This window comes from Lithobates pipiens, unplaced genomic scaffold (genome assembly GCF_037356315.1).
Source record: "Lithobates pipiens isolate NorthernLeopardFrog02 unplaced genomic scaffold, aLitPip1_a1.2 Scaffold_37, whole genome shotgun sequence".
NCBI classification, from domain to species: Eukaryota; Metazoa; Chordata; class Amphibia; order Anura; family Ranidae; genus Lithobates; species Lithobates pipiens.
The window spans coordinates 6945973-6962964 of record NW_027507825.1 but is presented as its reverse complement, the minus strand read 5'-3'; the positions used below and the strand labels follow the sequence as shown (position 1 = coordinate 6962964).

At 47.7% G+C, this 16992-nt stretch overlaps 1 protein-coding gene across 1 annotated transcript in view; it reads left to right on the top strand.

The window, feature by feature from the left end:
• SYNE3 (spectrin repeat containing nuclear envelope family member 3) overlaps positions 1 to 16992 on the top strand; it is a gene marked incomplete in the record, with an annotated part of 142841 nt that overhangs the window by 87743 nt on the left and 38106 nt on the right. The window contains 6 exon segments of the mRNA XM_077466715.1: positions 384 to 518; positions 7410 to 7559; positions 9030 to 9202; positions 12750 to 12815; positions 16202 to 16261; positions 16577 to 16663. Coding sequence (XP_077322841.1) covers positions 384 to 518; positions 7410 to 7559; positions 9030 to 9202; positions 12750 to 12815; positions 16202 to 16261; positions 16577 to 16663 — 671 coding nt within the window.

The window sequence follows — 16992 nt, the reverse complement described above, 5'->3', positions numbered from 1 at the left end:
ACATTGTTTATAAACATTGTTCAGATGGGAGATAGAGATACAAAGTAACATTGTTTATAAACATTTTTTAGAAGAGAGAAGATGGAGCGATACAAAGTAACATTGTTTATAAACATTGATCAGATGGGAGATAGAGATACAAAGTAACATTGTTTATAAACATTGTTCAGATGGGAGATAGATATACAAAGTAACATTGTTTATAAACATTGTTTAGACAGAAGTTGGAGAGATACAAAGTAACATTGTTTATAAACATTGTTTAGACAGAAGATGGAGAGATACAAAGTAACATTGTTTATAAACATTGATCAGACGGGAGGTAGAGAGTATATTGCACACAACACCCCTTTGTGATATTGATGTATTTTGCTGCTCTGCAGATTCTCCTGGATGAATTAAATAAACTCCATACTCCGATCAAAGAGTTAAACTCCAAGATGGAAGCCAGTCCCAATCATGCCCACCGAGCCGGCAAACTCCTGTCTGATTACCTGACATTACAGAGGACTTTAGAGGTAAAACCTGGAAATAAACACATAATATCTGCCAATAACCCATAGATGAGGAGGCTTCGGGTGGTGACAATGTAAAGTCATATACAAGATATCATTCTATATTAGTCATGTGGTTTATGTAAAGCACAACATACAGTATTGAGAAGTTGTTCATCTATATTGCCTGGTAGTCATATATATATATATATCTCTCCAATGAAGGATTTACTTGTTTTAAAATGATGTGATAGGAATTTGTTTCTATTGAAGAAATTCGCTACAATATACTTTATGTATTTTATATACTTATACAAATAGATATGCAGTATATACACTCACCGGACACTTTATTAGGTTTACCTGTTCAATCGCTTGGTAACACAAATTGCTAATCAGCCAATCACAATGGCAGCAACTCAATACATTTCGGCATCTAGACCTGGTGAAGACGACTTGCTGAAATTCAAACTGAGCATCAGAATGGGGAAGAAAAGGGATGGAAGTGGCTTTGAACGTGGCATGGTTGTTGGTGCCAGACGAGCTGTTCTGAGTATTTCAAACACTGCTGATCTACTGGGATTTTCACACACAACCATCTCTCGGGTTTACAGAGAATGGTGGGAAAAGAGAAAATATCCAGAGAGTGGCAGTTGTGTTGAGGAAAATGCCTTGTTGAGATCAGAAGAGAATGGGCAGGCTGGTTCCAGATGATAGAAAGGCAACAGTAACTCAAACAAACACTTGTTACACCCAAGGTATGCAGAATACCATCTCTGAACGCACAACACATCCAACCTTCAAGCAGATGGGCTACAGCAGCAGAAGACCACACCGGGTGCCACTCCTGTCAGCTAAGAACAGGAAACTGAGGCTACATTTGGCACAGGATCACCGAAATTGGACAATAGAAGATTGGAAAAACATTGCCTGGTCTGATGAGTTTGGATTTCAGCTGCGACATTCAGATGGTGGGGTCAGAATTTGGCGCATGGATTCATCCTGCCTTCTATCACCGGTTCAGGCTGGTGGTGGGGGTGTAATGGTGGGGGGATATTTTCTTGGCACACTTTGGGCCCCTTAGTACCAATTGATCAGGGTTTATACACCACCCCCTACCTGAGTATTGTTGCTGACCATGTCCATCCCTTTATGACTACAGTGTCTCCATCTTCTGATGGCTCCTCCCAGCAGGATAATGCCCCATGTCACAAACCTCCAATCATCTCACCACTGGACAATGAGGTCCCTGTCCTCCAATCATCTCACCACTGGACAATGAGGTCCCCGTCCTCCAATCATCTCACCACTGGACAATGAGGTCACTGTCCTCCAATCATCTCCCCACTGGACAATGAGGTCCCTGTCCTCCAATCATCTCACCACTGGACAATGAGGTCCCTGTCCTCCAATCATCTCACCACTGGACAATGAGGTCCCTGTCCTCCAATCATCTCACCACTGGACAATGAGGTCCCTGTCCTCCAATCATCTCACCACTGGACAATGAGGTCCCCGTCCTCCAATCATCTCACCACTGGACAATGAGGTCACTGTCCTCCAATCATCTCCCCACTGGACAATGAGGTCCCTGTCCTCCAATCATCTCACCACTGGACAATGAGGTCCCTGTCCTCCAATCATCTCACCACTGGACAATGAGGTCACTGTCCTCCAATCATCTCCCCACTGGACAATGAGGTCTCTGTCCTCCAATCATCTCACCACTGGACAATGAGGTCCCTGTCCTCCAATCATCTCACCACTGGACAATGAGGTCCCTGTCCTCCAATCATCTCACCACTGGACAATGAGGTCCCTGTCCTCCAATCATCTCACCACTGGACAATGAGGTCCCTGTCCTCCAATCATCTCACCACTGGACAATGAGGTCCCTGTCCTCCAATCATCTCACCACTGGACAATGAGGTCCCTGTCCTCCAATCATCTCACCACTGGACAATGAGGTCCCTGTCCTCCAATCATCTCACCACTGGACAATGAGGTCCCTGTCCTCCAATCATCTCACCACTGGACAATGAGGTCTCTGTCCTCCAATCATCTCACCACTGGACAATGAGGTCCCTGTCCTCCAATCATCTCACCACTGGACAATGAGGTCACTGTCCTCCAATCATCTCACCACTGGACAATGAGGTCCCTGTCCTCCAATCATCTCACCACTGGACAATGAGGTCCCTGTCCTCCAATCATCTCACCACTGGACAATGAGGTCCCTGTCCTCCAATCATCTCACCACTGGACAATGAGGTCACTGTCCTCCAATCATCTCACCACTGGACAATGAGGTCCCTGTCCTCCAATCATCTCACCACTGGACAATGAGGTCCCTGTCCTCCAATCATCTCACCACTGGACAATGAGGTCACTGTCCTCCAATCATCTCACCACTGGACAATGAGGTCCCTGTCCTCCAATCATCTCACCACTGGACAATGAGGTCCCTGTCCTCCAATCATCTCACCACTGGACAATGAGGTCTCTGTCCTCCAATCATCTCACCACTGGACAATGAGGTCCCTGTCCTCCAATCATCTCACCACTGGACAATGAGGTCCCTGTCCTCCAATCATCTCCCCACTGGACAACGTGGTCACTGTCCTCCAATCATCTCACCACTGGACAATGAGGTCCCTGTCCTCCAATCATCTCACCACTGGACAATGAGGTCCCTGTCCTCCAATCATCTCACCACTGGACAATGAGGTCCCTGTCCTCCAATGGCCTCCACACTCACCACATATCATCCAATAGAGTGCCTTTGGGATGTGGTGGAACAGGAGATTGGCATCATGGATGTGCAGCCGATAAATTTGCAGCGACTGCGTGATGTTATCATGTTACTATGGACCAAAATCTCTGAGGAACTTTTCCAACAGCTTGTTGTATCTATGTCACCAAGAATGAAGGCAAAAGGGGGGTCCAACCCGCTACTAGCAAGGGGGGCCCCATAAGGGGGTCCAACCCAGGACTAGCAAGGGGACCTAATAAAGGGCGTCAACCCGCTACTAGCAAGATGTACCCAATAAAGTGAGCATGTATGTATATATATATATCTATGTTGGATGAAAGTTATACAGTATACTGATATAGTCCTACCTCTATAAGGGGTTTTACTATTTTTGGACTGCTGCCTATAAATACAGACCAGTCCACAGAAGGTTCAGTCCGGGATATCATAGCCAGGACTTGTTCTCATGCAACAGCACCATCTTGTGGTAAGACGTGTGATAACACATTTATGTAATGTTCAAAGTTAAAGAAAGAAGTAACATTCCCACCAATGATTCTAGTCCCTCATGGTTTGCACACCACATAAAAAAACAACAAAAAACGTTAGTACGAGAATATGTCTGGCGTTTTCTTCCAAATATATTCTGGCGTTCCACTTTAAAGCCCAACTTGAAACTCAAAAATGATCCCTTGCAGCGGGGGTGCGCGTGCGCTGCAAGCATTAACTGCTTGTTTATTCTGAGGGAACGGAGAAGCATTTTTTACTTACCTGATCCTCCGCTCCCTTGGCACGCTCCAAAAGTGGACATTTTTTGGGCGTCATTGTCTTTGGACGTAGCTATGGACCATGCATTGGTCTTGCCCTTAGACTGTTGGGGTATGGGGTATAGGGGCGCTGCGGGGCCAGTCTATGGGGGATAGGGCACTGCGGGGGCCAGGCTATGGGGGATAGGGCACTGCGGGGGCCAGGCTATGGGGGATAGGGCGCTGCAGGGGTCAGGCTATGGGGGATAGGGTGCTGCAGGGGCCAGGCTATGGGGGATAGGGCGCTGTGGGGGCCAGGCTATGGGGGATAAGAGCGCTGCGGGGGCCAGGCTATGGGGGATAGGGGCACTGAGGGGGCCAGTCTATGGGGGATAGGGCGCTGTGGGGGCCAGGCTATGGGGGATAAGAGCGCTGCGGGGGCCAGTCTATGGGGGATAGGGGCACTGAGGGGGCCAGTCTATGGGGGATAGGGGCACTGCGGGGCCAGTCTATGGGGGATAGGGTGCTGCGGGGGCCAGTCTATGGGGGATAGGGCGCTGCGGAGCCAGTCTATGGGGGATAGGGTGCTGCAGGGGCCAGTCTATGGGGGATAGGGCGCTGTGGGGGCCAGTCTATGGGGGATAGGGGCACTGCGGGGCCAGTCTATGGGGGATAGAGCGCTGAGGGGGCCAGTCTATGGGGGATAGGGGCACTGCGGGGCCAGTCTATGGGGGATAGGGTGCTGCGGGGGCCAGTCTATGGGGGATAGGGCGCTGCGGGGCCAGTCTATGGGGGATAGGGTGCTGCGGGGGCCAGTCTATGGGGGATAGGGCGCTGTGGGGGCCAGTCTATGGGGGATAGGGGCACTGCGGGGCCAGTCTATGGGGGATAGGGTGCTGCGGGGGCCAGTCTATGGGGGATAGGGTGCTGCGGGCCAGTCTATGGGGGATAGGGTGCTGCGGGGGCCAGTCTATGGGGGATAGGGCGCTGCGGGCCAGTCTATGGGGGATAGGGTGCTGCGGGGGCCAGTCTATGGGGGATAGGGCGCTGTGGGGGCCAGTCTATGGGGGATAGGGCGCTGTGGGGGCCAGTCTATGGGGGATAGGGAGCTGCGGGGGCCAGTCTATGGGGGATAGGGCGCTGCGGGGGCCAGTCTATGGGGGATAGGGCGCTGCGGGGGCCAGTCTATGGGGGATAGGGCGCTGCGGGGGCCAGTCTATGGGGGATAGGGCGCTGCGGGGGCCAGTCTAATGACATGGATAGTAAATAATGTAGCGCTAAAAAGTGAACACATATATCAATATATAAGTGAATGATGCGAAAATCAATTATACAGAAATTACACAAATGAAAATGTGAAAAAGTCCAATAGATGTGAAGGTCCTGAGACGGGTCATATGCATCCACCACCAGATGATAAATCAAGGATGGAATAAGCTGGCACTGTCCGGCATAAGAAGCATCAGGGATGGTACATCTTCAACCAAAAAGGGAGAAGTGTATCTTCTCTTACCGGAAAGGTGGACTGGAGTGTCGGCGACGAGTTATAAAGGCAAGGATGCCGGAATCAGCAGATCAGCAGAACTCCAAGGGAATCCGGACCTCCAAACTCCTGACCCAACCGAACCTCAGATGAAGGGAACACCAGGGCTTGGCTTTCTGCTGGTCACATTGCCCTCATTTTTATTCTGTGATCACCGTTTTTATTCCTATAGTATGCCGGTTTTTAAAAATAAAAAAAAAACAATTTTTTTGACCTACACCATATGGAAGCATTTTTTCTTTGCATAACTTTCCGGATGAGAGTTCCTTTGTGGTGCAGTCGGTCTTTCCACGCCTCAGGTCCAGCCCTGGCGTTCCCTTCATCTGAGGTTCGGTTGGGTGGTTGTCCATAACACCCCCCGGAGTCGTGTTTGGAGGTTCTGATTCCCTTGGAGTTCCATTGATCCGCTGATTCCGGCATCCTTGCCTTCATGACTCGTCGCCGACACTCGAGTCCACCTGTTCCGGTACGAGTAGATATAATTCCCCCTTTTTGGTTGAAGATGTCCCATCCTTGTACCATCCTTGACGCTTCTTATGCCGGACAGTGCCAGCTTATTCCATCCTTGATTTATCACCATCTAGTAGTTGGCACATATGACCCGTCTCAGGACTTTCACATCCATTGGACTCTTTACATTTTCATTTGTGTCATTTCTGTATACTTGATCTTCGCACCATTCACTTATATATCGATATATGTGTTCACTTTTTAGCGCTACATTATTACTATCCACTCTTCATATGTTTACCACATTGTTTATGTAGCAGCTTTTCCTCCTTTTTACTATGAGTTAGCACAGTAACCTTCACATTTACAGTCTAATGGCATGGAGGAGCGGAGGATCGGGTAGGTAGATCTTCCTTAACAAGTCCAGGACCTAAACAAGCAGTTGACCTTTGCGGGACTAATGCAGCTCCACGGAAAAGAATCATTTTTGTGTTTCTTAGAGTTGGACTTTGACTGTTATGTGAGCGATGAGGATCCCATGCGTGTGAGTGATGAGGATCCCATGCGTGTGAGTGATGAGGATCCCATGCGTGTGAGTGATGAGGATCTCATTCATGTGAGTGATGAGGATCCCATGCGTGTGAGTGATGAGGATCCCATTCATGTGAGTGATGAGGATCTCATTCATGTGAGTGATTAGGATCCCATGCGTGTGAGTGATGAGGATCTCATTCGTGTGAGTGATGAGGATCCCATTCATGGGAGTGATGAGGATCCCATTCATGTAAGTGATGAGGATCCCATGCGTGTGAGTGATGAGGATCCCATGCGTGTGAGTGATGAGGATCTCATTCATGTGAGTGATGAGGATCCCATGCGTGTGAGTGATGAGGATCCCATTCATGTGAGTGATGAGGATCTCATTCATGTGAGTGATTAGGATCCCATGCGTGTGAGTGATGAGGATCTCATTCGTGTGAGTGATGAGGATCCCATTCATGGGAGTGATGAGGATCCCATTCATGTAAGTGATGAGGATCCCATGCGTGTGAGTGATGAGGATCCCATGCATGTGAGTGATGAGGATTCCATGCGTTTGAGTGATGAGGATCTCATTCATATGAGTGATGAGGATCCCAATGCGTGTGAGTGATGAGGATCCCATGTGTGTGAGTGATGAGGATCCCATGTGTGTGAGTGATGAGGATCCCATGTGCGTGAGTGATGAGGATCCCATGCGTGTGAGTGATGAGGATCTCATGCGTGTGAGTGATGAGGATCCCGTGCGTGTGAGTGATGAGGATCTCATGCGTGTGAGTGATGAGGATCCCATTCATGTGAGTGATGGGGATCTCTTGCGTGTGATGATGATGTCAGTTGTTGATCATTGTTATTTGGTTTCATGTTGGTTTTTCTTCTTCCAGAACAACATCCGGAAAACAAAGGAAAACATCAACTGCCACTGGATGTTCAACAACGGCCTCCTGGATCTGCAGCGCTGGATGATGGAGACCCGGCAGGAGGTGGAGGCCGGCCTGGACGGCGGCAGAGACTGGGGGGAGAGGGACGTGGAGGTACTGGTCCGGATTTTGGGGTGATACTTTGGCAGTGGGAGGATTTTGTAGACAATACAAATAGATTACTCACTGTGTATTGGGTGCTGACCATATCTTCCCATTGTACGAGGAGCTTTGTGTCATTTTTAAAGGTGCTGTGAATTTGTGTCATTGTGTCATGTGACAAGCGAGCCGGAATCACAGTGTATTTGGGATGACATTTAGAATAAATAGCACTCAAATGTACATTGTGCAGTTTACCGCAATTTTACAGCGATTTGGAATCACGGACATAAGTGTTAATAATGTTAATGAGTTCTTATGGGGCTCTGAAGGTGTAACCCCCCCCAAACCTCACCCCCCCCCCCAAACTTCACCCCCCCCACGCTAGAAGCACTCATGGTGGTTCCCAGCCAGTGAGAGGAGGAGGTGACCATTCATTTCCCAACACCCTCCGCAACTAGAGACCCCGAAAGCAGCGAGTATCACATCTCCTCCGGGGTCTCATCTCTCAACTACTAGAGCCGGGAAAACGGCGATTAATATTCAGTTTGTGTCTGATTAGTGACATTGGAGGGCAGAGGAGACATTAGAGGTCCCTCACTCTACCTTCCCTCCTCTCCTCCTCTTGCTCTCTCCTCTCCTCTCCCCTTATCTCTCTCTCCATCTTCTCATCTCTCTCTCTCCCCATCTCCTTCTCTCTCTCTCCATCTCTTCCTCTGTTCTTCCCCCTCTCCTCTTCTCTCTCTTTCATCTCCTTCCCTTCTCCTTTCCTTATCTCTCTCTCCTCTCTATCTCCTTCTCTCTTCCTAGCCTTCTCTCTCTCCTCTCCTTATCTCCCTCTCCTCTCCTTCTCTGTCTCATCCGTCTCTTCCTGTGCTCTCCCCCTCTCTTCTTCTCTCTCTTTTCTCTCCTCCCCTTCTCTTTTCTCTCTCTCTCTCTCTCTCTCTCTCTCTCTCTCTCTATCTCTCTCCTTTCCTCTCCTCTCCTCTCTAGCCTCTCCTTCTCTCTTTATCCTCTCCTTTACACTTTCCTCTCTGTCCCTTCCTCTGCGCTCCCCCTCCTCTCTCTTCTTCCCTCCCTCTCCTCCCCCTTTCCTCTCTCTCTCTTTCCTGTCCTCTCCCTCTCCTTTACTCTCTCTTTCTCCTCTCCTCTCCCCAGCTCTCTTCACTCCTTCTTTTCTCCTTTCCTGACCTTTCCTTTCCTCCTCTCTCCCTCTCCTCCTCTCCTCTCCTTTCCTCCTCTCTCCCTCTCCTCTTCTCCTGTCCTCCTCTGTCCCTCCCCTCCTCTCCTTCCCTCCCCTCCTCTCCTCTCCTTTCCTCCTCTCTCCCTCTCCTCCTCTGTCCCTCCTCTCCTCTCCTCTCCTTTCCTCCTGTTGTCTTCTGACTCTCCCTCCCTATTATACACATTATCTTATGACATGTGAATATTTGCTGGATTCTGCCGCCCTGTTCTGATCTCATCTCCCATCTCCGGATTCCTTTGCAGGCATTATTGGATCAGTTTTCGGAGAAGGAGATACAGCGCCATCAGGTGGAGGCTCAGGGCCAGCTGGTGATCGAATCCTCCTCTCCAGAGGGAGGCGCTCTCATCCACACCGAGCGAACCCAACTCCTGGAGTCCTGGGAGTCACTCCGACATCTCTGTGAGCGATTATCCAGGTGAGAGCCGTCATTGGAGGACCTCAACCCCCTCTGTTACCCCCGGGGGGGGGCTATTGTTATATGTGATCTCTGAAACCTCCATATTACACACAGCGCCCCATCCCTCCATATTACACACAGCGCCCCATCCCTCCATATTACACACAGCGCCCCATCCCTCCATATTACACACAGCGCCCCATCCCTCCATATTACACACAGCGCCCCATCCCTCCATATTACACACAGCGCCCCATCCCTCCATATTACACACAGCGCCCCATCCCTCCATATTACACACAGCGCCCCATCCCTCCGTATTACACACAGCGCCCCATCCCTCCATATTACACACAGCGCCCCATCCCTCCATATTACACACAGTGCCTCATCCCTACATATTACACACAGCGCCCCATCCCTCCGTATTACACACAGCGCCCCATCCCTCCATATTACACACAGCGCCCCATCCCTCCATATTACACACAGTGCCTCATCCCTACATATTACACACAGTGCCTCATCCCTCCATATTACACACAGTGCCTCATCCCTCCATATTACACACAGTGCCTCATCCCTCCATATTACACACAGTGCCTCATCCCTACATATTACACACAGTGCCCCATCCCTCCATATTACACACAGTGCCTCATCCCTCCATATTACACACAGTGCCTCATCCCTCCATATTACACACAGTGCCTCATCCCTACATATTACACACAGTGCCCCATCCCTCCATATTACACACAGCGCCTCATCCCTCCATATTACACACAGTGCCTCATCCCTCCATATTACACACAGTGCCCCATCCCTCCATATTACACACAGTGCCCCATCCCTCCATATTACACACAGCGCCCCATCCCTCCATATTACACACAGCGCCCCATCCCTCTATATTACACACAGTGCCCCATCCCTCCATATTACACACAGTGCCCCATCCCTCTATATTACACACAGTGCCCCATCCCTCCATATTACACACAGTGCCCCATCCCTCCATATTACACACAGTGCCCCATCCCTCCATATTACACACAGTGCCTCATCCCTACATATTACACACAGTGCCTCATCCCTACATATTACACACAGCGCCCCATCCCTCCATATTACACACAGAGCCCCATCCCTCTATATTACACACAGTGCCCCATCCCTCTATATTACACACAGTGCCCCATCCCTCCATATTACACACAGCGCCCCATCCCTCCATATTACACACAGAGCCCCATCCCTCCATATTACACACAGTGCCCCATCCCTCTATATTACACACAGTGCCCCATCCCTCTATATTACACACAGTGCCTCATCCCTCCATATTACACACAGAGCCCCATCCCTCCATATTACACACAGTGCCCCATCCCTCCATATTACACACAGTGCCCCATCCCTCTATATTACACACAGTGCCTCATCCCTCCATATTACACACAGCGCCCCATTCCTCCATATTACACACAGTGCCTCATCCCTCCATATTACACACAGTGCCTCATCCCTCTATATTATACACAGTGCCTCATCTCTCTATATTACACACAGTGCCCCATCCCTCCATATTACACACAGTGCCCCATCCCTCCATATTACACACAGCGCCCCATCCCTTCATATTACACACAGTGCCCCATCCCTCCATATTACACACAGTGCCCCATCCCTCTATATTACACACAGTGCCCCATCCCTCTATATTACACACAGTGCCTCATCCCTCTATATTACACACAGTGCCTCATCCCTCCATATTACACACAGAGCCCCATCCCTCCATATTACACACAGTGCCCCATCCCTCTATATTACACACAGTGCCTCATCCCTCCATATTACACACAGCGCCCCATTCCTCCATATTACACACAGTGCCTCATCCCTCCATATTACACACAGCGCCCCATCCCTCTATATTACACACAGCGCCCCATCCCTCCATATTACACACAGCGCCCCATCCCTCCATATTACACACAGCGCCCCATCCCTTCATATTACACACAGCGCCCCATCCCTCCATATTACACACAGCGCCCCATCCCTCTATATTACACACAGTGCCCCATCCCTCCATATTATACACAGTGCCTCATCCCTCTATATTACACACAGTGCCCCATCCCTCCATATTACACACAGTGCCTCATCCCTACATATTACACACAGTGCCTCATCCCTACATATTACACACAGTGCCTCATCCCTCCATATTACACACAGTGCCTCATCCCTCCATATTACACACAGTGCCTCATCCCTCTATATTACACACAGTGCCTCATCCCTCCATATTACACACAGAGCCCCATCCCTCCATATTACACACAGTGCCCCATCCCTCTATATTACACACAGTGCCTCATCCCTCCATATTACACACAGCGCCCCATTCCTCCATATTACACACAGCGCCCCATCCCTCCATATTACACACAGTGCCTCATCCCTCCATATTACACACAGTGCCTCATCCCTCTATATTATACACAGTGCCTCATCCCTCTATATTACACACAGTGCCCCATCCCTCCATATTACACACAGTGCCCCATCCCTCCATATTACACACAGCGCCCCATCCCTTCATATTACACACAGTGCCCCATCCCTCCATATTACACACAGTGCCTCATCCCTCTATATTACACACAGTGCCTCATTCCTCCATATTATACACAGTGCCTCATCCCTCCATATTATACACAGTGCCTCATCCCTCTATATTACACACAGCGCCCCATCCCTCCGTATTACACACAGCGCCCCATCCCTCCATATTACAAACAGCGCCCCATCCCTCCATATTACACACAGTGCCCCATCCCTCCATATTACACACAGTGCCCCATCCCTCCATATTATACACAGTGCCTCATCCCTCTATATTACACACAGTGCCCCATCCCTCCATATTACACACAGTGCCCCATCCCTCCATATTATACACAGTGCCTCATCCCTCTATATTACACACAGTGCCTCATTCCTCCATATTATACACAGTGCCTCATCCCTCTATATTACACACAGTGCCTCATCCCTCCGTATTATACACAGCGCCTCATCCCTCTATATTACACACAGTGCCCCATCCCTCTATATTACACACAGTGCCTCATCCCTCTATATTACACACAGTGCCTCATCCCTCTATATTACACACAGTGCCTCTTCCCTCCATATTACACACGGTGCCTGTCATTTCAGCCAATCAGGTGACAGGTAACAGATCCGAGCACCTGATTGGCGGAGAGGCGGTTTAGTGTTAGGAAAGTGAATATTGATTTGCTTTTCTAACACACCTGAGTGACCTGTTAAAGCCCAGCATGACGCTCGCAGGTCACTTTTTTGATGCCTAGAGCCTATGGCTCCAATCAGGGGCTTCAAAACCACCCTCTGCAGCTGCAATTAAGGCGCCCGGCAGGGGGGTTGGGGGGCGCACATGGGCGTCTCACATGTTTTAGATGATTTGGTAATGTTTCAAAGACCGGAGATTTACTTTCTCATTGTAACACAATGTAACTGTCTTTTCTCCCAGATCCCTGAAAGAGCGAGGGAATCCGAGGAGGAGCCCGAGAACCGCCATTGTCAGCCAGACGTCTAAGTAAGTTCCTCCATGACGAAGGGGCACTCCGCCCCAAAACTCTCTCTGTATCACATGAGTGGAAAGAGATTAAAGTCGCCTCCAGTTTCAGGTCTGTTGGTAGTGGGAGGTCTGAGTGCCCAGCTCCCGCCTTCTGACCCCCCCCCCCCATACAATGATCAATCTTTGGCCAATTTCTGATTGATCAGTCGAAATTCAAGCTGTAGGTGTCCCTACAAGCGCTACAAGAAAACAATGATGTTATTAGAGACTATATCAGGGGCGCTCGATCTTCTACGATTGATATCAGGGTTGTCAGAGGCCTCCGCATTAATCAGGCCAATTAGTACCTGTTAGGCTGCTGGCAAATATGAAAAGACGCCCCTAAAATGTGGGGGAACCTCAGAAAAAGTCCAACTATACAGAAAGCAGAAGGAACTCCACATCAGTGCTCAGAGATCTCAGAGTGATGTTTTATTAAAGGACCAATAAAAAGAAGCCCAAAGCATTTCAGGGGGCTCAGACACTTCATCAGTGGGGCTCCATGCGACACATAGTGCCATTGGCAGAAACTCATCATATATTCTAGTATAAGACTTTTATTATATTCTAGTATAAGACTCTTATTATAGTCTAGTATGTGACTCTTATTATAGTCTAGTATGTGACTGTTATATTCTAGTATAGCTACAAGACAAGAAAAACCCCTAGTGGTGGACTTTGGAGGCACGTACAACAATAGAATAGAATAAGAACAATTTTATTTATTCAAAAAAATTAGCATAAAATATGTCATGAAGCGGTTTAGGAACAACATAACAATGTACATGATACAATTTAGCTGATAAGCTTGTCACCTATACAGGATATAATTGGCTATAGAGCTTGTCACCCTACGCGTTTCGGATTTATTGTGGTCTCTTTCATCAGGGGGGGACATGAAACATAGAGCATAATTATATCAAAGTGACAGGTTGTATGTATGCAGCATGTTATTTATTAAAAACAATTACACCGATCAGGTAAGATGAATGGCTTTTCAGTGTCCAAGGCTCCCATGTACGATCATCACATGAAGTTATATAGTGATAATTGTTGTTACCGGGAAATATGGGGGTCCAAGGAACCCCCCTCCCCCACCCTGATAAAACGGGGGTATCACTGAGCGAAACCGGGAGGTACACTGAGGCGAGAAAGGCACTAGGTCCTGTAAAAGTACCCCTGGTAAGATGGATGGATGGGTATGACAATCAAGCCCACCAAGTGTAATGGTAACTTGGGAGACCAGGAGGAGAGAAAAGCCACCAGACCGTCCGCTCCGCACCCCACAACAAGTAGTGGTCTCCCAAGTTACCATCACCATTTCTTATATCCTAGTATATGAATCTTATTATAGTCTAGTATACGACTCTTATTATATTCTAGTATTACTCTTATTATATTCTAGTATTACTCTTATTATATTCTAGTATATCACTGTTATTATATGACTGTGTGGAGTCCGGCCACATTGGAGATTTAAAGAAGAATTCCAGCTATAGATACTTTTACACAGTTACATTGTTCCTGGTTGAAGCATATATTATACTATATATACACTGTACCTTCGGGATCCCCATAGACCCTGGAAATCACTGTAGTAAGCACCACTACAGCACCACTACTACACCGCTACTACACCGCTACTACACCGCTACTACACCGCTACTACAGTTCTCCCCACTAGCTTCTAATTCCTGTGCCAAGCAGTTATACTGCTGCATTGTGAACACAGGAGGTCTACAACGGGCACCATTCAGAGAATGCTTTGCATTTTCTCTGGACCAGGTGGAGAGTGTCACTGCCTCTCTTCTCCATCTAGTCCAATCAGGGAATGCTTTGTATTCTTTGAGAAAATGCAAAGCATTCTCTGACTGTTGCCAGTTGCCAACCTCTGTGTTCACAATGCATCAGGGCAGCCATTTGGCTTGGAACCCAGAAGCTACCAGACATCTCAATAGCAGCAGTGTAGTAGTGGTGTAGTAATAGTGTGGTAATGGTGTAGTAGTGGTGTAGTACCGTTGTAGTAGTGGTGTAGCAGTGGTTCAGTAGTGGTGTAGTAGTTGTGTAGTATGGGTGTAGTAGTGGTGCAGAAGCAGAGTGGTAATGGTGTAGCAGTGGTGTAGCAGTGGTGTAGTAGTGGTGTAGTAATAGTGTAGTAGTGGTGCAGTAGCGGTGTATCAGTGGTGCAGTAGCAGTGTGTAGTAGTTGTGTAGTATGGGTGTAGTAGTGGTGCAGAAGCAGTGTGGTAATGGTGTAGTAGTGGTGTAGTAGTGGTGGAGTAGCAGTGTAGTAGTGGTGTAGTATGGGTGTAGCATACCTCCCAACATTCTGACATGGGAATGAGGGACACCTATCAGCAAAAGTATGCAGGCATAGGACACACCCCTTACCACGCCCCCTTATAGGAGAATTGTACAAAAAAACAAGATTGGTTAAACAGGTTTAGCGCTGGAAAACACTTTTTGATAGATAAAAAGTTAATTTTATATACAGCTATATAGATCAGACCAAAATGAGGGACAAATGAGGAGGAAAGAGGGACAGAGGGACTTTGATCCAAATCAGGGACAGTCCCTCGAAATCAGGGACAGTTGGGAGCTATGGTGTAGTAGTGGTGCAGTAGCGGCGTAGTAATGGTGTAGTAGTGGTGCAGTAGTGGTGTGTAATAGTGGAGCAGTAAGTGTATAGTAGTGGTGCAGTAGTAGTGGTGTAGTAGTGGTGTAGTAATGGTGCAGTAGTAGTAGTGATGAGGTAGTAACGGTGTGTAGTAATGGTGTCTTCTCTGGTCATTAGCCTAGGCTTACGGCATCATGCACAGCGCTCTCTCTCTCTCTCTCTCTCTCTCTCTCTCTCTCTCTCTCTCTCTCTCTCTCTCTCTCTCTCTCTCTTGAGAGTTTGCCAGAAAGAGAGTCATTAAGAGCTGCAGAGCTGGGGGTGTGCCTCTGTGTAAATCCAGGAAGTGAACAGGCAGCAGCTTCAGCTGCCCACAGTTAAAATGGATGCAGCCAGACTCAGTGGAGGGATATTTTCTGCAGCATATTTGGCAAGTACAGAATCACAGTATATATAAAATAATATGCAAAGTGGTTGGAGGGAAGCTTCAGAATGGCAAAAGATGTTTTTATTACAAATTATGTGAGCAGACTGCAGTTCCTCTTTAGGCTTAACCTGATAACCTAACATATAAAATGTAGCCTGTAGTGACATCTGCTGGCTGGTAATAATACATATTCAATATAGTAAACAAATGTAACTAAAATGTAAAACAAAAAACTCAGTTTTTGGATGATTTTTAGTGTTAGTCCTGAACACAAGAGAGAGAATATCGGTCACAGGTACAATTTCTGTTATTTTCCTTTGTGCAGTTATGGAACTGATGAAGACCCGGACAGCCCCTCCCAGACTCCGGAGCCCCAGAACTTCGGGTCAGTACTGTACTTAAATGTGACCTCCGGCCTCCTATGATTGTCACCGCCATCTACTGGCCAAATTGCAGTATGTTTCTTTCTGGAATACCCAAATCACAAGTTATACCACATTTTGGGCACTACATAGAGCTGCTGATCCTAGGAAGTCACAATAAAGGGAAAAATGTGTGCAGCCTGGACAAATGCTTGTAGCATTCGTCCTTGGAATGTTTTATAACTCGACCCCTAAGAGTCAGGCTTTTATGTGTCATTTCACCTATTATTCTAGCATTTATTCACACATTTGTCTACTGTTTGATCTCCATATACCAGCACCAATCAGGACGTCCTCCAGATCAGTGTACAGAATGATGACAGCTATAACGGTGATATCAGAGGACACCATGGAGGATCCTCGGGGTGTGTAATCTGTTATTTTTGTCATTTTTAATGTTTTTTATTATAGTTATCTTCCTTAATATCTGGTGATTTGTGAGTAGAGATGAGAGAATTCACTGGTTGCATTACCGGCAAACGTTTGCCAAAGGGGATTCTCTTTTTTTTGGAGGGGGGGGGGGGGGGGTAGGATATATCTATATATATATATATATATATATATATATATATATATATCTATATATATATATATATATATATATATATATATATATATATATATATATAGAGAGAGAGAGAGAGAGAGAGAGAGAGAGAGAGAGAGAGAGAGAGATAGATGCCCAGCATGCACT